This window comes from Protopterus annectens, chromosome 4.part0 (genome assembly GCF_019279795.1).
Source record: "Protopterus annectens isolate FY-2018-M chromosome 4.part0, PAN1.0, whole genome shotgun sequence".
NCBI classification, from domain to species: Eukaryota; Metazoa; Chordata; order Ceratodontiformes; family Protopteridae; genus Protopterus; species Protopterus annectens.
This window is the reverse complement of record NC_056733.1, coordinates 1,379,676,330-1,379,699,365: the sequence shown is the minus strand read 5'-3', so window position 1 is coordinate 1,379,699,365 and position 23,036 is coordinate 1,379,676,330. Positions and strand designations below refer to the sequence as shown.

The 23,036-nt window shown below is 35.1% G+C and overlaps 1 protein-coding gene across 1 annotated transcript in view; it reads right to left on the bottom strand.

The window, feature by feature from the left end:
• Positions 1 to 559: 559 nt before the first annotated feature.
• CXCL14 (C-X-C motif chemokine ligand 14) overlaps positions 560 to 23,036 on the bottom strand; it is a 142,963-nt gene continuing 120,486 nt past the window's right edge. The window contains exon 4 of the mRNA XM_044069219.1: positions 560 to 1,957. Coding sequence (XP_043925154.1) covers positions 1,942 to 1,957 — 16 coding nt within the window. The 3' untranslated portion in view covers positions 560 to 1,941. The remainder of the gene's footprint in view (positions 1,958 to 23,036) is intronic.

The window sequence follows — 23,036 nt, the reverse complement described above, 5'->3', positions numbered from 1 at the left end:
TTTAGCCAGGGCTTCAGGGAAGCCCCCTACTCTTTTCAATAGGCACCATGAGATCTTTTACTTCCAGTAGAGCTTCCACCAACTCAAGCAGATGGGCACCAGTTTAATATCTCATCCAAAGGATGACATACTCAGGAGATTAGCACCCCTATATGCTGTGTCAGTTTTATTCAGAAGCAGAATTAGGAAGTCAATTTCAAACAAAAAAGCATGAGGGCATACTCATATAATCATTTTTTGTTACTAAGCCTCACAATGTCATAAGGGAAATAACTTTTAACAAGGTCAATCTTTACTCTTCCTTCTCTAATATTCACTATTTGTTAACTGATGCCTTTCTTGCATTCAGCCAAGCCACCTACCAGTTGCATCAGCTGTATGCCTTTCCTCTTTCTTCCATGTCTCTTCCCTTGATTTCTGGCATTCCACCCCCCCCCCATCCTTATTTTTGCGTTTGCTTCCTGGGACGGTGCACACTATCCCCTAATAGACCATTTCTAAATAGTCCTTTGACATAATCATTTAGTTAAAAACACCAAATACAAAAATACACAGCACAGAAAGTTGGAATACATTTATTTAAATATTTTTCAGTGACTCTAACTTGCAGCAACCATTTATTCAGTTTTCATTTACACACACAGATATCCATTCTGTTTTTTTAGCTTCAAAATTCACATGCAACTCTTTATTTTGTTCAGACATACAAACAAGAAATGGAAATATTTCAGAAGAATACATTACAATAAAATAGAATAATAATGACAATAATATTTGTAGTGTTTATATTTACAAGCAAGGAGGAAGTCTTCTTTATATAAAAAGAGATGGTGCTTTAAACCAATAGCTGGTACATTATATTCCAAATATATTGCTTTCTTAATCAAAGGGGGGTATTCAGAAATGCTTAGAATTTCTGTAGAAGTACTAAATACCATAAGCCATTTTTTTCACTTAGTTTCACAGAATATGGCTAAAGGAGGTAGACGTGCATCTGAAATGCATGTTTCCACTGTTCAAAAACATGTACTTGGAATGCAGACCTAGCACATTTCGTGAAACTAAGTAAAAATAAAAATAAAAACAGAAGCTCACAGTAATTAGTGCTTAATTTTCTTTGAATACCCTCCAAAGTATTTCTTTGGGAGTCAAATCCTTACTTTCATTTCATTTATTTGTTTTCCATACCCATCATATTTCAGTTTTGTCAGAAAACTGATCATACCAACTGCTTCATTATATCAGATTCCTGTTAGAATATTTCTACCAATCTATACACATATGTATTGCATTTTATACTTCAAGGTTATGTTCAATGTTCATTTCATCTGCTTCATTTAGCAAAATGTGCAATTACTGACATGGCTGATATCACCTATAGTGTATTAATAACAAAAGTGCTTTTTAGTTAGATAACTGACATTATTTTGCATCTTCTGAAAAAATGTGTAATTTTGTATCACAGAATAGATGAGGTGATTATATACACATATTTTAACATCTATTTCAACTGTAACACAAAAAATAATAATAACTGGGCTGTTTGTTGGATGAGCTTATGAAGCTCAGCCATAATCCTAAGTAGAAAGGCATATGTAAGGTTACAGCAAGGATTGACTGAATATGATAATGTTTTCATATTGCATATGCTGCAAAAGAAATACATATTATCTATCTATAAAAAAATATATATATATATATATATATATATATATATATATATATATATATATAGCTAGGCAGATAAATCTGAGACATGGAACTGAATGAATAACTTGCAGTATGTGGTATCAAAATGATGCCTCTGGTTAAATATAAAATGATAACAAAAAAGTGCTTTATTTTTTCAACATCTTTCAGAATAAGAAAAGACGCTTCCATATTACAAATGTCCAGTCAGCAAACAGGTGAACAGTTGTTTTCTTTTTGCAAGGTTTTTACTTAAGCTTCATAGGTTCTGAAAAACAAACAAAACATTTAAAAATTTTTGTTTGAAATATAATGCATTTATATAATACAGACGAATAATTTAAATGAAAATAGTCTTATTCTTGTGTTATTGTTATTCAGTACTGCATTGGTCATACTTATAGTTATGAATTTGAGGATGATGACTGCATTTGTTAAAATAACAACAGTGAATGCTTTCACCCTAAAATAACCACTATTTTATCCAAAACAAATCTCTTGCCACTTTCATTGCATCCCAAATATCATATCGTTTAGCATACAATTTTTTGATGCAACACTTAAAGCAGATTGGTTCATAAAATGCATACGTCAAGATCTCATATGTGGGTACAGCTAAACAACCAACCTTCAAAGTACAATGGAGATTTTCAATGCTTCTTGTTAGGGTATTTCTGTACCTTTGCTCACCAAGATTAATATTTACAGTGCAGTTTAGTACCCCGTTTATCTAAAGGAGGGGTTATTTTAATGGTTGTTTTTCTAGACTGATAATATTTTAGCATGCTGTCACTTTCTTTTTCAGAAGTATAAAGCAAACATTGTTGGTCGGAAAAGCAAGGCTAGAAATTCAAATGTTTAATGAATTTTCAACAGTTTACTGGATGTCTGTCCTTGTGTAATGTTAAGATTATACATATAAGTGGCTCAGCTCAACAAAAACTTGAAGAAATTAAAACTATTTAATCCTGAAAATGATAAATGTAAGATAAATTAGACTTACTTCAGTAACTATAAAAGTAAGTGCAAGTTAGCAGCCAGATACATAAATGATGATTGAATTGTATACATGAACAAAAAGAATGTTATATAATTGAGGTAAGTTTAGTTGAATCCCTTTTTATCAAGAGGTTGCTAATGGGATATATGCAAATGACCCTTTAAGGAACTAAAAGTACCTATAAAGACTTAAAAAGTAAAAAGTCATGGGCACTCAGAAGCCATGTAGCTGAAACACTGATATGTTCTTAAAGCGTCCTTTGGATATATTCCATGGGTCTCCACTACAGGAGGTTTATGGTAATACACAGTGAAGACTCTTTTGGGTGGAGCTTTCTTGCAAGTTTTACTGAATTGTTTGCATGTGTGACTTTCTTATCCTTTGATTTGGAGTTTTTTTTTACTAAGAGGGGGTTGCTAACATCCCATATAGTCAAAGAGATCACTGTATCAGGTAAAGGAGTTAGTTTTAAGCTTTCTTCTGTCTTCTATAAATTAGGCATGTTTATGCAGTGCTGCTCACCACACAGAAGTGGTTAGCAGTGCCCCGTATAGGAAGTAGCACAAGCTTAGTTTGTAAAATTTACCTACAAAGCTAGTATTTGAGACTTTAACCTACAACACAGAAAGACTTTGTTCAAGCTAGGCTTATAGTCAGTGCATCAAACAGCACTAATGTCTGATCATAGCACTATTTAACATCTAGCCTTAACCCTAGACACCACTCAGGTGACCCCTGTAAAACCAAGTCAATAAACTTTAATAGCTAAACCCTAATGCATATCCTGGCAAAATGGATGTGCAATTTCTTAATGTCTCTGTGGCCTCCCTGAGACAATGCTGCAATTGTCTCATGTATTCAGACATTTTAATCCTTAAAGAAGCTAACACAGTGTGCGAGAGATGTACATACATAATTTCCTTGGAGGCAAATTATGACTTACAAACAAGGTTGTCAAGAACAGACACACTATATCCTTCACACATACTGCTCACAATGTACATAGACCTTCTTACACTGAGGCAGTTAAAATAAACCTTCCGGAACCTCAAAGACCTCCTAAGCTATCAAACAGCAACAAGTATCATCAGCAATCACTAAGGTAAAACCTAACACCACACTCATGCTTACACCCAGTGATCCCCCAAGAACAAAGTCCATAAGACAAACTAACACTTTTCATAGTACTCTTGTCATAGGAGATTCTATTGTATGACACACAGATGCCCCTCTCACCAGGCTGGACAAAGAGACGCTAACAATTAGTTGCCTATCTGATGCTATAATCTGCAATAGCATGCAAGCACTTAGGTCATGGCACCACATATACCAATATGATTCTGTCATACTCCATGTGGATGTAAATGACCTAAGACAAACATCGCTGGACTATATGAAAAGAGGCATTATTTTGCAGTAATATTATAGCCATAGGTTAAATAAAATTATAGAGATGTCAAGTTTTTACTTAGTGTAGCTGTTAAAAAGTAAGTCAAGGTGCAAGTATTAATTAAAACAGAGAAAGCAATCTTGCCAGTCCTTTAGAAATTTGAAGTTCTATCTATATCTCTGTCTATCTATATGTATAATCTTTCATCTGGTGCTAGAGTTTATTTTTGTTTTTCTTATATTGTGCTCTCCATGCACTGTGCTTTTGGGTCTTGGGTATTTGTCCTGCTGTTGTGGAATGCATACATATATTCAGTATGTATCTAATGGGAATAGTCTGTGTGGTGTTACACCCACATGCTTAATGTAGACACCATAACATCAAATTAGAAAACTTCAACAGCTGCGGGACATACTCTGAGTTAACCTATTGGAACACACATGCAGAAAAACAGTGCTTTAGCAGGGAAGCAATCCAGTCTGCACCCCCATGCCCCCTGCTAATTTGCAAAAGTAAATTAAGGCACCAAAGTTACACACTGGAAATCAGTCACTGTACTTTATTGCAGAAGACAAACGGTAAGCGCTTTCACAACTTAATGTTGCTTCATCAGACCACATCACTACAACTGATGCTTGGTTAAATACTAGGACAATTAGTATGACACCACAATTTAAAGAGATATTACTCCACTAACATAAGAACATATATCAATATCCATAAGAAAAATGCATAAAATATATAAAAAGGTGTGTATTTACACACAATAACATTTAAAAACAATAATATTTATAAAAGGGGGGGTGTCATCCCTGATGGTTATTAATATATATATATATATATATATATATATATATATATATATATATACATACATATACACACACACATATAACCATAATAGTACAATGAAAAAAAAAAAAAATATATATATATATATATATATATATATATATATATATATAAACTCATGTTTTAGTGTTTAAGGCGCCTGGCCTTAAGGTAAGGAACTAATGAGGTGCAGCCATTCAAACCAGGATATCTATCTGCTTGTAATTAAGGATGACACCCCCCCTTTTTTAAATATTATTGTTTTTAAATATTGTCTTCTGCAATAAAATACAGTGACTGATTTCCAGTGTGTAACTTTGGTGCCTTAATTTACTTTTGCTGTTGTTGTGTGTTTTGGGCACCTCAATGTACCTGCAGCCATTTGGTTTTTGCATCTTCACCCCCTGCCAATTTGCCTGATACCTGAGGAAGGGGAATATGCCCCTTCCCCAGGGATTTTACTTTATCACAAAATTGTCAACCATTGGCATTATTGACCAAAGCAGACTGACAGCACACAAGTTAATTTTTGCCACAATTGACCTAACTAATTGCGTGTCATGTCATATTTGTTTTAAGCCATTTAGAAGAAAGAGGTTGCTTGACAATATTGTAGTCCTCTGCACAAATATCTTGTAGATGATGAATAATTTCTGTGGCAATAAGTTCATATATTTATTTGCATTTACTAGACTAATGACCACAAGGACTGTTTTAAGCCTAGTCATTAATCTCAAATCTCTGACAAGATCTGGAACCCTTGGTAAGTGTAAGTAGGGGCTTGGTAGCTGGAACATTTATTTACAAGCAGGGGCCTGAGGGATGAGATGTTTACAGGCTTCCTGTGTCTATTAGAGACATAGGTGCCAAACCAGAGATGAATTTCCTGTTCTCCATTCAATTGTCCAAGTTACACTTGAATTGGGATAAAGAGGAACTCTGCTTCACATGGATGGATAGCCTGCTCCAGAGAAAGGGTTGTCTCTAGGATACAATTCTTTCTCTCCAGCAGGTCCTATGTATATCACAGGCAGAATTTAAGTCTTTAGAATGGGTAATTATGGTGCTGTTTGTTTTGTGAATATACGGGAGGTCTATTAGGGTAGCATTTCACAGTGCCTTTTTATGTCAGGCATAGCTTTCCTCTCAACGCCCTGCAGGAGACAGAATATACAGCAAGGGCTTTGAGGTCTACATAGGGCATGTTATTTATGCCCTGTATTAGTTTAGTGAGGAACATCTATGGACATTCCAATTGTTCTATGTCCTTGGTTAGGTACATAACATAGTGAGCACTGCACTAAATGATGATAGGTCTGGTGAATACTGAATACAGTGGAACAATGACCTCCTTGGACCTAGATGCCATACTTTTGTTTATAAGTTGTGCAACATAGAATAATTTCCTTACTACTGTAGACATGTGATGGTCAAAGGTTAGATTATTGTCTATGTGTGTTCCCTAGACCTGGCCTCCTGAGTCAGCTGTTTGGGGTGTGTTGTCAATATGATAGTTACCAGGGGTGGTTGACTTCCTGAAGGATAGTATTATGCAATTTTTTGGAATTTAGTTTTAGTCCATAGCTTTGACTCAAATTATTTGCCTGTGCCTGCCCCTTCCTGGAGAACATTACTGTCAGTGAGGGATTGTATGACTGCTCCTAATTTGCACTTATCTCCAAATTTAGTTATCCAGAGGCCCTTGACATTGGCCTTGACTTCAGAGAAGTAAATGTCAAAAATGATCAGCCCCAGGACCAGTCCTTCAGGGACTCTGCTTGTGACAGATCTCTTTGTAGAGGTGGACTCCCCAATTCTATGTTCCTGGGCCTGTCTTTGAGCCAGCTGGCTGTCCACGGGGTGTTGTAAGGATTTATACTTAACCTCTTGAGTTTGTTAACAATGCCCAAGTGGGGTACTGTGTCAAATGCCTTAGCAAGGTCAAGGTAGTCTGTGTGAACAGTTTTGCCCTCATTCATTGCGTTGGGGACCTTCTCAAAGAAATCCATTAGGTTGAGCAGGCATGACCTGCCCTTGACAAAACCAAATTGGGTTGGGTTCAGTGTTTGGTGGTTTCCTATATCATTATTGATCATTTCTATAAAAATTATTTCCACAAGACTATTCAGACTTATGGGTCCGTAATATTCCAGGTATGTAGATGGCCCACCTTTGTGCAGATAGATGACTTTGCAGTTCACCATTTGTGAGGCATGAACCCTGTTTGGAGGCAACAGTTAAATAGAAATTCCAGAGGGCCTGATAGGTCATGTTTCATGCTATTTAGAAGGCATCCAAGGATATTTTCTGGGCTCATTGATGCAGTGCTCAAGAGAGAGCATTGAGGACCTGTTCACTAGTGATAGCAGAGGGAGTTATATTTGACTGTATTTTCTGAGGGGGACTGATGGGGAGAGAGGCATAAATTTAGAGCTATGTCTGCTAGTAGATTTGCTATATTGTCTGCTTCAGTATAAGTGGATCCATTAACAATGAGCTCTGCACACAATTGTTTATTGCCTTCGAGATATCTGCCATAGCTAAAGAATGCCTTGCAGTTGTCCTTGGCCTTGGAGGCAACATTTAACTGAAATTTGGCTTTGGTAGACTTTTATTTGTCCTCAGAGTTGCTTGTTTAGTTTAATGAAAGTACTTTTCTTCAGCTGGGTGATGCACCTCCTAATTTTTGCCATGATTTTCTTCCTTCTGTTATACAGTCTACTGATGTTGTGATTCCAACCAGGGTGGCTTCTTTTTGGAATTAGTTCTGTACTTCTTCATGGTGGGTACAGCTGTCTCTATGCAGCTATTAACATGCTTGTATAGGGTTTCTATGAACAGTTCCATATCGACAGCCATGTCCTCAGGGTTTATGGGGACATGGAACTTTGCCAGATTATCACTTAATAATAGGAAGATAACCTTAGAGTAGTTCCTGAACATTCCATGGTTAGCTGGGGTTCCAATATTTATTTTTACTTCAAAGAAAATAGTTTTGTGGTCTTACCTTGCCATAGAAGACATTATACAAGGGGGTGTGCAGCATTCTCCCATATTAGTGAGGACCTGATCCAGTATGTTTGCACCCCTGGTTGGAGTACTGACAGACTGGTCCAGGGAGTTTGTGTTTACAAAATCCATGAACCTCTGTACCTGCATATTTGGAGTTGTATATAATTCCCATTTAACAGCTGGGTAATTAATTCTGCCCATGCATATGGTATTGGGTTGGACTGTGATAGTTTCCAATAAGCTTAAACACGTTATGGGTTTCCTGGGTCATTAAGGGGGATATATAAACTGCAGTGGAGTGGTATGGGATTTTGCCTATGGTTATTTGAATGTGGAGAAGCTCAAGTGCATTATCCTGTTTGACCAGACTTGAGGTATGTTTATTTTTGATGTAAATCATGATACCTCCACCTTTAGTCCCTGTCTGTCTAGTAGCTGGTCTAAAGGTGTGGAAAGTATTATAGCTTTGCACTGCTGGTGTGCTGTCTGTGGCTTTAAACCATGTCTCAGTGAATACACAGATGTCAGCATTCTCTAGGGTGAGGAAAGCTTGTAGGGAATGGAGTTTCTTTTTTAGACTCCTAGCATTGAGCAGTAACACCTTTACATTTTCGTGTTTTTGATTTTGTATGTCTGAAATAAAAGGCACTATGGGGAGGACGATGGTTTAGCTAATATTCCAAAGCCCACAGAGGAGAAGTGCAGATCATCTCTGGAAAAGGAGCATGGTCTGTTGACCATCTCCTTACAAATTTTGCACCCCCCCTTAGAATGATGTCAGAAAATAAACAGTTATTAATCTGTCATCTTCTGTTTGTATTGTGGCATTATCCTTGGAGAATGTAAAATTCTGCTCAATGCTAGGCCCATACCAGCCTGGGAAATATATTCATAGAGTTTCATGATGTCTCTCTTCATATAGTCCAGGGATATATGGCTCACGTCATTTACAACCACATGAAATATGACTGAGTCATAGTAGTCCTTGTGGTCCAATGACCTGAGTGTGTGCATAATGTGGTGCATCCTTTCCCCTGACAAGCAAGTGACCATGACTTTCTCCTTACTCAGCCTGGTAGGAGGGGCATCAGTGTGTCTCACAATGGAGTCTCCAATGCCCTGAATATTGGATTGTGTGGTTGTGTGGATTGCTTTATGGGCTTAGAAGTAGAGACTCCATGAGATTTAGCTGTATGTGTTGATGTGGGTGTTGTTTTGAAAAAGTGCATTCAGGGCTGCTAAGGATATTTGTTTTGTGTAGGTTGTCTAGGAGGTCTCTTGTGTTTAGGAAGATTATATTTAAGTGCCTCAGCATATGTGTGTCTGCCTGGTACAATGTGTATATTATTGACAACCCGATTGACATTAGGAATGGTTTTATGTGAGATCATTGTCTCCAGTGATATTGTGTAAATACATCTCTCACATACCTTATCAGTTTGTTTATTATATCCATATTCCCAGTAAATATAGCAAATTCTCATTTTCTTTAGAATAGATTAAGTTTTTTGAAATTCCTGTGTTTGATAGGAAACAGTCTTCTCATTGGATACATGAGATGCAAATAATTATAAGTTCTGAAATTCAAAATACTAGAGTATTAGCTGATTTACCATACATGGTCATCGACCTCCATTCCTTAATGGCAAAAACTGTCAAGAGAGATGAGGGATATATTAGGAATCTCCAGAGTTAAAAAGTGCAATTAACCTAACAGGATCAGATTTTAGATAAAATAAAGATTTGTCTAGCACATCAGTCAGTTTGTGAGTTACTGGCTGAGAGAAGGATATGATTGTTATTCTATAATGCCTGAAATTTTTTCGATAAATGAGGAATCCTGCCTACACAATGAGCACTTTTAGCATTTATGGAGTCTATCGCTGGAGAATAAATTTCTGAAGGAAGTCAGTCATCATTATTATTGGTGTCTTAAGAAGAAAATACAGAAGACTGCATAAAATAGTCATCATGAGAGAAATACTATATTGAGGAAGCAACTTTGAAGAAGAAAGAAAACTCACTCTCTAATGAATAATTGGCAGAAGGACTCTCTAATCTCCTTTTCTTTTCATCTAAAGTATGTACACCTATAACGTAGGTACTGAACACTCACTTTTGAATCTTGCCCAATTTCTGTTAATGAGAGGTATTAACTTGGACACAAAGCCTTATTAGATAAGAATATGACAAGTTTCTGTATCAGACATTTGTGATCAGTTACAGGCAGGATGGATAAAAAGGAGACAGCAGAAATAAACTTGGGTACTGGAGCAGTTTCAGTCCCATCCAGGACCATCGGAGGAAAACCGATATGTCTTCTAACATCAAAGATGATGACAATACATACTTGATATTATATTTGATAACCACTGGCAGTACAACAGGCTCTCTGGGCATATAAATAACCAAGTTAATTCCCCTGCCAGTAGGAAATGGTAAACATGTGTCAGTCTCAAAACTAGGATCAGAGGGGAACAATATTTTCTTTTTAATGGTTTCAACTCTTTTAAATTAACTTTTCCATAATTTGTTTCAGCTGTCTCCATGAAGTATTAATTTATATGGATTACAAACATTTTTTAGACAAAAATGAAACCAATCCTTTTTTACCTCCTCGACCCCTAACTGGGAAAAGCCAAAAGACACAAAAATTTATTAGCCTGTAAAATCTCTTTAAAATGTCATAACCATCAATATTATGAACTTGGACTATTTGCTTATCAGAATTGCATTTGTTGCTAGATTTAGCTATCATTAAAATAGTGTACATATTGAAAACAAAGAATTAAAATAAGATAATACGTAAGCTCTCTAAGTCACTAGCACAGAAATCCTTTCATTGTTTGACAGAATTTCATCTGATGAACTGGATGACGTACAAAATTATAAAAATGGCAATAAAAACTGAAGGGAGCATTTAACAATGTGGAATTCCTAATGGAGTCATGCACAAACCTCCATCAAGACCTAAAATAGAAATTCACAAGGAAGTAGGCCTGCCTTTGCTTCTGCAATTTCTGGCTCGAGGTTGACACAAATATGGCTGATAAAATTCAAAGGCTTTTCTAAAATCTGTCTTTTCAGATGCTAACTTGCTGATTTAAATTCCCCAAGGTTCAATTCTCTGACTGCATTTCTTGCAACTATAGTATACCTATAAATCACAGTTCACATGTTTTCTCTGTTCACCATTGTCTGGTGTTTCTCCTTTTTTCAACTGCTGTGTGACTTTAGACTGGTATATTTAAAAAAGGGGGGGGGGTGAATTCCCTCAAACAAATATGCAGAGTAACTTTCCTCACGTATTATGATTTACTGTTACACTGACTTTTCCCCAATAAGATTGTTGAATTTATATGTTTCTAAAAACAAAATAGTCATTAATACTTCAAACATAGTTTAACCAAAAACAAACCCTTGTGCTGCTATAATATGAGTCACATAAAAAATGTGTTTTAAATGTTTCAGGACTTTATAAGACTAACCCAGATATAGAGTTACTCTCTTTGTAAAACAAATTTTGAAATTTTATTGGAGAGTCCTACAAGAAAAAATACATTCATGTTATTTTCTTTTCATTATACCCTTATCATAGATGCACAAACACTCTTTGTTATGCTGATAAGAGCACAACTATTTGTAAAGCACTTGGATCAAGTATGTTATGGGGTGCTGTTTTCTGCATACATCCCACACCTTGACATTTGTTAAAGTCTGCTTGTAGTTGTGTAAAACTGTTCATAACGTGTGTCTTTTGAGTTGTGTAATTGGCTAATTTCATACAAAATGCAGATCTTTATTTACAACGTGGGTATATTATGAATTCTACAGCTCCTTGTTTTAATATTCTGAGCAATACAAAACTAGAGTGTGTCTCCTTTAAAGTCAGTGATCTCAGCTTTCCTGAAACAGATTTTTTCAAGAATATGCTAAGTATAAAGTACTAATTTTACCTGGTCTGCTTCTTTTGTAAATTGCCTGTAGATGAGAAACCCTCCTTCATGTAAAGTGACCTGTACCTATGCATTGTTACTTTGAAATAAATAATGCTTGTTTTTATTCATCCCTCTTATAACAGCAGTACATTGGACTGACAATTACTTTGGATAACTCAGACAGACATTATCTGACACAGACCATTTATTACTGCAGCCTATTAATAGCATCCCAAGCAATTGTTCTGTACCTGTGCAATGAACACTGCAGGCAGTTTTGTTGTGCCATATCTCATAAAGTCAGATATCATATCAGGTAGAAATAATCATGAAGCAGTATGTTTTATAATATATATTTTAAAGATGAGATGGGAAGAATTTTTCACATCATCAACTTGCATCAACTGGTTTGACAGTTTAGCTCAGATGGATAAGGTTAAAACTGCTAGGAATCTACATTATGCAGTCCTAGATCTGAGTCCACAAAATCCAGTTTGTGGACTGTATGACAATGAACATGTCATTTATAGAGCAAGTTCTACCAAGATAACCCTAAGAAGAAGCATTTTTTAGTACTGAGATTATTTAGATAAGAAATAAATAAAATAAAAATAAAACAATGACAGAGGCAAATGATATACACAAAGCAGAGAAATAAAGCCATTTAAGACCAGACTTATTCAATTCCTATCAAGTAACAGTTCAAAAAACAAAGCATCTGTTAGTGATGGTTACAAACTGTACTCTGGTGTGATAGGTCAATGTATCATCTATCTTGCTGTGAAATAAAAACACATGGTACACTGAGACTTCACCTGATGCCACCTATCATTTTCTCTTTTTCTTTCCCACTCTTTTGTTTATCAGTATTCATGTGACCTCAGCGACAGAGGAACCTTAAAAAGTGCAATATACTTTACAGAACAAAACACTGCTTATTTAATTATGCATAAGATATGCTAGATTGCATTTCATGGTCCTATTTCTAGCACTCCCTGTTTACTAAACAATTTAATTCATCTCAATGTGTGCAAACATAACATCTCACAAAGCCATCTCTGCACACCTGGGTTCCTTACTAGTTTTATGTCTAGGGATGCTTGTTATCTTTTTTAAAAAATTGCTGCAATCATCACAGTAAACAAGTTTTATTGATTTCATTTAGATTGTTTCAATATATATATATTTTTTACTTTGGACTCCATTCCATTAGTTTCCTCTATAGTTTATTACATTACTGCAAACAATGAATATGAAACTGTACTTTGTGACTGCCTCAACTTTTTGAGGAAATTGCAGTGCACAATGAAAAATAATGAAGTTCTGAAAAACTGAACCATTGTATAGTAAAAGAGTGCAAAAATAGAAATGAGCTATCCTAAAGCTGCACAGATACAGTGGATTTATATAGTGGCTAATACAAAGTTATTTAAACTCAAAGTAATAACACCATCACAGACTGAAAGAAATGTATCTCTTTATAAAACCAAATGGTTTTAGTTGAAGGTACTGGAAAGAATATTTAATTTCAGTTGTGAATGGGGGTTACTAATTTGTTTGTGTCTTTCGGCTATTCCCGGTTAGGGGTCGCCACATCGGAGCTCCGGTCCGCTAATGATTGGTAGTTGATTTTTACGTACCGAGTTACCAGCCCTGATGCACATCCTTCAAAATTAAATTAAGGTATCATATCTATATTGCAAACAATAAAGCAGTCATCATTAACAAGGTGGGTTGGATGACTTGGTTCTTTTTTTTCCAGTACTCTCCCCTCCACACAGGGACTTAGTTCTTTTTTTTACAGTACCCTCCTCTTCTCGGAGGGATACTGACATATAGATAAATAAACAGGCTGAGATATCCCATTAGTTAATCTATCATGCCAAGCCAGTGGCACTCTCCATGAATACATAATCACTGCAACTGCTAACAGTCTCAGACTAGAGCTAATGTTAGTGGCAGAACAGCCTAAAAGTACAGGTGTCTTATAATGAGCGATAATTCTTGGAACTCACTAGGCTTCCACATCCCCAGGCCACAAAACTATGCATGCCAAACATTATGTATAACAAAGCAAAAAAACAGGAGTAGCACATACAGGGTTCCTTCCCTCTACAGTCACACTACTCACTTGTGTCTGATTTTATTCTGGGATTTTTTGTGGCACTGTCTTAAAGTCTTACTCAGGTCAACATAAACTTTATCATTTTTTCATCAAGACAGTAATGACTTTAGTTACTGAATAATGCATTCAGTAGGACTGGAGCCCTGCCCACTGGCATTTATTAAATGACTCTGTCCATCTTCCTCCAATGCACTGCTTAATTGTGGAGTCAGAAACCACTGGGTGTTATCCCCAAGTCATCCACCTTGTGGGCCCACTCTAGCATGGATACAATAGACTCCCAGTACTAACTTCAAGAATTTTTTTAAATGCTACATTGATCTCCTGCAGGTGGGTTACTACCTTTTTATCCTTTCCAGCAATGATCATTATTTTCCTTTGCATATGCTTAAAGCACCACCCCAGTGCAGTGGTTTGAAATTAGGTAAATCTTTACTTCCAATGTACATGTCTCTGACAAATACTCCACAAGATAAGCCATAAATCAAGGTGACTGCATTGCCTTTCTGGGGAACTTGTAAGAGTACGTAAATAAAGAGTCCTTCCAGCTGCTGGCTTTACCAGACATCCTAAACCCCCATCTACCTAGTGAAATAGTTTAAGAGTTGCTTATTTATTTTAGTTCTACTCCAATAGGGGGTGAGATCTATCTATGTATGAACTGGGTACCACATTATGATTCCTACTCAGACCTTACAGTTATAGACTTTTAATACTTTGCAAAATATACATTAACAAAAATGTGTATTCTGCCAGCTGTCAAGTAAATAAAACCAGTGTTCCTGATTTGATGCATTTTCCCTGATTAGTTTCAACGTTTCCCAAAATTCTTAAATAGTAAGGTTAACTTACCCATGTCATTACAATACCCTTATTCTTAATATACTCAAAGAGATTACAGTTGTAATGATGTGTGACAAAATAGGCATAAAGTATTGAAATTCACAAGGTATCTTAAACAAATGTACAGACAGATGTATCCTTGATGTCATCTGTTACTAGTGCATCTAGAATAATCTAGCAGTTGTTCATCCACATGTAAGCAAACCTTGCTCACACCTGCTCACAGACATGCATACTGCAGTTATGAGCTTCATTCCATACAACCCACAATATTTTTTACTAAAACTTTATGACATCATGATGGGATCCTTGTGACGTGCTACTTCACACACCAGACCTTTCCTGAATAAGTGTTTAACTTGAGAGATGTCAGGGCAGCAGCAACATTTGTAACTTATTTGGAATATTAATTTAGTGTTGCACATATTATGTTGGTTCATTGCATTATACTAAACATCATCAGTAAGAGAGTTTACTCATTAACTCATTTGCCTTGAATACTAGAATAGTCAGACTGAGAATCACATTTTCAGTGGAGGGTTGGGGAGATCAAATTTAATTTTTAAATTAAAGAATACATATACATATATAAAATAATGGTAATCGTAGTTCAAAAATTAGATTCCATAGATACTGATCTTTTGAGCACCACAATATGTGGTTTCTTTGTTGCTAGGGAGTTTGTCGGATCTATACAAACCTTATACATGAACTCATTCTAGAATGTTATCTAATATTCAGGTATGTTGTTTTTCTTGAGATACAGAGATAGAGAGAGAGACAAGGAATGGTTCCACAGTATTCAATATTATTTCTTACCGTTAACCAGTAACTTCATGAAACATGATATTGGGGTATACATGTATTTTTTAGCTTTTTGTTTATTTATCCTTTGTTGACCTGGTTAGTCCAACTAGGCTAGTAGCCTCTTTTTAGGGGAGACTAGGGGTGGTAATTATACTAGTAGGTTAAATTTGTCCATGGTATTGGGGAACTTCCCCTGCTCTGCAGTGGTCGTGTATGGCTATGAAGGACAAGGCAAGTGTGCCTTTGATGGACTCAGAAGATATTTTCCAACAGAATCTCTTCAGAAAAGAGGAATCACCACAAAAATGTGTTGTTAGAACCCTCAATCAGGAGGGCTGCTGGATGTTTATTTACGGGACATGGTAAATCAAAATGAATCTGAAAAAAGAGATGGCAGTATCGAGGGTCCACATTATGAAGAGAATACAAGAAGATTAGGTGAGAAAGATTGTGAAAGAAAAAAAGTCATACATGCAGATGGTGAAAGAAAGAGAAAGATGAGTGGAAAGAGTGAAAGAGACAGAAAGGAAGACATTTGTAGTAATGTTAAGTAATAACAAAGAAAAAGGGATCAAAACGTATGAGGTTTGGGACACTGTTATTGCACCCTTGGGCACTTCCACTAAGGAGGTGAGAGCTTTTATCCTTATTAATAAAGAGACTTTTTGTCACATTTTGTTTGAGACAGGACAGTACATGGAGATGTTTTTAGAACAATTTTCCTTTAAGTTTCAGCTCTGCAATCATACTCCCCCCCATAACCCAAAGACTGGATTCTCAGAAGCTCCCTGGTGGGTCATGGGAATAATGCCGCCGGATCACTAGTAGACATCGTTTATGGTTGGAACTTTGATGGTATCTGATTGTCGTCAAACCTCCAACTTTCATTCTTGATTAATGAAAACATACTTGGCAAATGCTTTTGCTTTCGTTTGTCTCGTGTTGGTCCAAGAATTTCACTTGTAGAGGCACAATACGAATGTCCCCGGCCAACCCTCTTAATTATGGCTCCAGTTCTGAAAACCAGCAAAATAGAACTGGAGACCTATTATCCATGGAATTTGTATGTGGTACAAACATTTAATAGACAGACACAAAAGAGGATTTTTGTGCAATGTTGAGCTGAAGCTGAGAAATAAATGTTAAAGGGCTATATAAAGACTTTATATACAGAAGTTTTGAATACTACAAAAAATTATGATGAGAGAGGTTTATGGACTGGTGGATGGGAAGATGAAGTGATTTTGAAAATGGAAAATGAAACTGCCATACATATTCTAAGTCTGATAAATGTAGATGGTAACATAGGTTTTGTTAAATATAGGGGATGACCAAAAACATGTTTTTTTTTTGTGGAAAAGATGATCATTCGATCAATAATTGTGAGAAAAGAAAATGTTTTATTTGTGGCAAGCTTGAAGCTAAAAAACGTGATAGGATATGTAAATATGTGGACAAACAGGACATGTACGGATAGATTGTGAAGACCATATAGAAGTCAAAGAACAAGAGCAGATACAGGAATGTGTACATAATATAGAAAGAAATGTAGAAGAGGAATGTGAAGAACAGATTAATATAAATGAAAATAATAAAGAAAAAATAGCAGATGAAAAAATGAAAATAATGAAAGAGAACAATTAGTACAAGAAACAAGTGAAGATGAATATGAAAACTGGAAAATGGTGAAGGGAAAAGCAAATTCTATAGAAGAAAAGGGTGAAAGAAAAAGAAAGTGCAATTGTAAAAAGAAATAAAAAAGGTAAAGGGTAGAAGTGGAAGGGGATAATAAAATGATATTAAATGGAAACTGAAAGTTTTAGTTATAAATGTTAATAGTATAAAAAATATTAGAAGAAGAATAGGTATATTGGGATGGTGAGTATCACTTGATATGCATATAATTATATTAGAAGGCATGAGAATTTTAATGGAAGAAGGAAAATTACAAATGGAAGAGTTATAGGGAAATATTGTTTGGAATATGGGAATAGATGCATGTTCTGGAATTGGTATATTATGGCATGAAACAATAAAAGTTTTAGATTATACTATAGTAGAATTAGTTATAAAAATGGTGATAGACAGAAGGTGGAAAAAAGATGTATAGATAATTATTGCAATTTATGCATATGTCACAAAGAAACAGAGACAATGTTTAAAAAAATCTTAAATTATGTAGGTGTGAATATGGAAATAATATTAGTAGGGGACTTTAATTGTGATTTAAGAAAAAGAAAGAAGGATGTGATCTTAGGAGTGTATATGAAATAACAAGTGGGAAAGTTGTATATATGGGATAACAAACACTGGACTTATAAAAGAAAAGATATAAAAATAGAAATTGATTATTTTGTAAAATGTGATAGTGTGCAAGTTGTACAAGAAGGAATAAAGGTAACAGGCTTTTTGGATCACCTAGCTATATGGGTAGAAGTGCAGAAAAAGGAAGGATGCATAAGAATAGGTAAAGACAATAACAGATTTAATGAAAAAGGTTTAGACGAGGAAGATAGAACGGAGATTAATCAGTTATGGAAAGAGCATGTAGATATGATATTTTTTTTATAAAAACTGGATAAGGTGGTGGATGTGTTTTAAAGAATAATATAAAAAGTGTTTTTTTCTGGAATATCAAGCAGTGAGAAGAAGGAAAGAGAAATTAAACTATAGGCAGTAGAATCAGAAGTTATTTAGAGTGGTGTTAAAAATAAGATAACCTTTCAGTAAAAGAAAAAAACAGATAAATGAAATGAATCAGGAACAGATTAAAAAATGTTATATAAGCAAGGTATTTCTTACAAGGGAAAACAGTAGAGGCGACTCCATATTTAAATAAGATAGTAAAAGAAAATTAGAGAATAATAAGGGAATTGAAGAATAATGAAGGAGAAAGAGTGAATGCACAAGAAAATATTTGAAGTAATGAGAGAGCACTTAGAGAATACAGTTAAAAAGAAGGAGTTGGAAGAGAGGCAAAAATAGAAAGTTAAAAAATTGAGTAAAGAAGTTAATAAGATTCTGGAAAAATATAAGTGTTAAATAATTTAATGAAATTTTTAAAAGAACTGACTGTGGAAAAAGCTATTGAGCATTACCTGTATAATAATATGGAAGAATGGCAAAAACTGTATTTTGTGGAAGTATTAAATGAATGGTTAGAAAAAAGAATAGTAGAAAAATAAATATGTACTGGGGTCATGACAATTATATGGAAAAAAAGGAGAAAAAGAGGATATAAGAAATTGGAGACCAATAGTGTTGAATAATACAGATTATAAGATATTTATAAGAATAATAGGAAAAATACTCAGAAATAGTGTATATAAATTGCTTGAATATATGATTTTTGGAAAAAAGGGAAAGAAAAGCAAGACCTATTATGGATAATGAAAGAAGTGATAGATGACATTATTAATAAAAAAGGTGGAAACTACAGTTATGGCAGGATGTGTGAGTAAAGCATTTGACAGGATGCAATATGAATGTTTATGGGATATATTAAGAGATTATAATATAAGTGAGAAAAAATAAAATATTTATGTCTGTATATGAGAATAATAATATGAATGTGATATTAAATAGCTGGTTAAGTGAAGAAATGAAAACAGAGTGTTGGATAAGGCAGGGATGCCTGGCAAGTAGCACTCTATTTGCATTAGTTATGTATGAGACTGTTAATAAGATGAACAGAGTGATGAAAATGCCAGGATACAAAATAATAGAAGAAGTACAAATTTCAAAAATTCTTACTTATGCAGATAATATAGTTTTCATTAAGAATAAGAAGTGGATGGAAGAAGGAATCAGAAAATTAAATTGGTATGTAAAGGAACTTGCTTTATGTTATAAATAAAGACAAAATTAAAGGGCTTGGATTAATGGGTGATATAGAAGATATTCAATTTAATGATCAGGTTAAAGGTATTTTGGGGATAATATCTGGAAAAAGTATGCATGGAGAGAAGCAGTGGGAGTGTATTATACAGAAATTAAAAGAGATAGGTATGTTTTGAAAGTTATTAATAAATGCAATTCTTTTAGGTAAAATTTCCTATATAGCAAGTGAATATTATGTTCTCATCTAGGTATGAAAAAGAGTTACTATCTATTTTATTCTCATTTATATGGGGATCAAGACTGAATCCAGTTAGAAGAGGGATTTTGCATGTTAAAGAAGAGGAAGGGGGATTAGGTTTAATTAGCCCAATTGTTCATGCATCTTCTTTGAATTGTTATAAAGTTGTGGTATGATTAAAAGAAGAAAATATGAATTTAATACATGTTGTAATGAATGATAAATATAGGGATGTCTGGGAGAGAATAGGTTTAGGGAAAAGATAGAACATTTTCTAAATGAAGATATAAAAATGAGTATCAGCACAATTTTTGTAATGGAAATTGAATATCATATGTAAGAAAAAAAACAAAAAAGAATGGTATTAAAGTATAATGCATAAACATTATTATATTTACACATGGAAACATTTAGAAAATGAATAAAGAAATGTGATTATAATAAGTTTTGCATGGTGTAAAATAATTTATGAAAGTAATGACTTTTTGTGGAGACTGACAATAAGTAACTACCTAACAAAGTTAATATGTCTTACAAAAGAATACAGGAAAGAGTATGTAATTATTGTGGGGAATTCTATTTACAGAACATTTTTTAATTGTTCTAGAGTGAAGGAATTATGGGAGAAAATATAATATATGAAAATAAGATAAGTAAAGGTTTTAAAAATGTTGAAGACCTAAATATGAATATGTTAAAATATGGGTATTATGGTAATAAAAATGAAACATTGTAAATGGAATTAATAAAAATGTAAATTTTATGGACAATACAGAATAAGAGATTTAATGAAATGAAATTTAATAGGAAATGAATTTTATCTGAAAGTTTGAAAAGGATAAATTTTTGGTTATGGAAAAAAGGGTGGAGGGGAATGATTAAAGTACATGGGAGTGTATTACATTGTAAATGAAAAGTGTAAATAATTCTAAATAATGTATAATGTGTAAATAATGTATATATGTTGTGAAAATCAATAAAGAACCCCTACTTGTTAAGAGAGTACTTGTTCTGTTCCTAGCCCAGTAGTGGTTGGGGGAAGAGGATTCAAGGAGATCCAAGAGAGTCGAGAGCATGGAGGCTGATCATGACATAGGAAACCTCCAGACACTGGATCCAACCCAATTTATTTATTTCAAGGGCAGGTCATGCCTCCACAATCTGGTGCACATCTCTGAAAAGGTCACCAAAGAAATGGATGACAGCAAAATTGTTCACATTGCCTACCTTGACCTGGCCAAGGCATTTGACACAGTACTCTCCTGGGGCATTGTTGGAAAACTCAAGAGATTAGGTAGAATCCATTATGTCACTCGGTGGATAGCCAGGTGACTCACAGACAAGACTCAGAAGTTAGAATTGGGGAGTTCACCTCTACAAAGAGGACAGCCACAAAGTGGAGTCCCTCATGGATTGGTCCTGGTATCTCCTCTTTTGGCATTTACTTCTGTGAAGTCAAGGCCAGTGTTAGTGGCCTCTAGCTAACTAAATTTACAAATGATTGCAAATTAGCAGCAGTGTTAGAAACCCCCACTGACACAAATGTTTTCCAGGAAGGCCTGAAAGACAAATAACTGGTGTCAGAGCTATGGACTAAAACTAAATGCCAAGGAATGCATAATACTATCCTTCAGGAAGTCATCCACTCCTGATAACTATGATATCGACAGCGCACCCCTAAGGGTTGACCCAGAAATCAGGGACTTGGGGGGGACAGATAGTAATCTAGCTTTTGACCAATATTTGCCTACAGTGGTGAGTAAATCATTCTATGTTGTGCAACTTATAAATAAAGGCATGGCATCTAGGTCCAAGGAGGTCATTGCTCCACTGTATTTAGCATTCATCAGACTTAGAGTATAATGACCCCTTTGGTAAGTACCTAACCAGACACAACCAACAATTAGAATTTCTGCAGAGGTTCCTCATTAAAAGACTACAGGGCACAAGTAACATGTCCTCTGCAGATCACCTCAAGGCCCTATCTCTGCATTCTGTCTCCTACAGGCTGTTGAGGGGAGATCTATGCCTGGCATACAGGATATTGTCCGACCCCATCCTGATGGATCTCTTGCATATCTGCAAAACAAACAGCACCAAAAATATCATTTTTAAAGACTTAAATTGTGCCTATGATATAAATAGGACCTGCTAGAGAGACAGGTATGTATCCCAGAGACTACCTATTTCTCTGCAACAGGCTTCTCATCCATGTGAAGAAGTATTCCTCCCTAGCCAATTCAAGTGTAACTTGGACAACTGGATGGGGAAAAGGAAATTCATCCCTGGTTTGGCACCTATGTCTCTACTGGACACAGGCAACCTGTAAATAGTTCACCTCCCAGGACCCTGCTTGCAAATTTCATCTCCAAAATCTTTGCTTACACTTATCACTGGTACCAGAGCTTGTCAGAGATTTGGGATGCATGGCTAGGCTTACAAAGGCCCTTGTGTTTGTTAGCCTATTATAAACCTATGAACTTATAAGACATGAATGTCATTGATGTGTCTGAAGCTCTACAAGATTCTCAGGAGCTGTTTATGCAGAATTTATTTGTTTCATCAGAAGCAAATGTTCCAAATAATGATGGATGTGTTATTACAACCCTACAGATGGGAGGATTATGGAGTGATATTTTGAGTGAATTGTTGTTGCAAAGTGAGCCAGATAGGATGAAATTATGGACAAAATGCAATCAGAGAAATTGGAAGCCATTTTGACAGAAGATTACTGGACAATCCTGTACTTATCATGTTAAAGACACTGCAGGGAAAGTTAGGAAAGATGAACAGAGGAAAGGAGATGTCAATAATAAAAGTTCATTTATGCTGAGAATTCAGATTAAAAAAGAAAAAGAAAGGGGCAAGTGTGACATTTGGGATAATGTAATGGTCTAATTGGAAGCAAAGGCTCAGGAGGTAAGAGCTTTTATCTTTTATTCTTATTCATAAAGAGACATTTTGTTTGAGAATGGGTCTGTTGTATACATTTTAGGGGGGTAGAAGAAGGAAAAAGGACCATAATCTTTCCAATTCTTATGTAGCTAAAGCATTTCACAAAGAAATAAAAAAAGAAAATACATGTTCAATTTCAAACTGAAGTTGAAAAAGAGACTTCAGAGAGACATTTAAGCAAACTTTGTAAAGAAGTTATGGACATTAGCAAATTCTATGATAACACAGCATTATGGACTGGGAGATGGGACTGTCAAACTATACTGAAAATGGATAAAGAAAAAGTGTTCATATCCCTAGATAAATGCAGAGGGTAACAAAAGTGTTGTAAAATATTGGGAATGACCAAACAATGTTTTTTCTGTGGA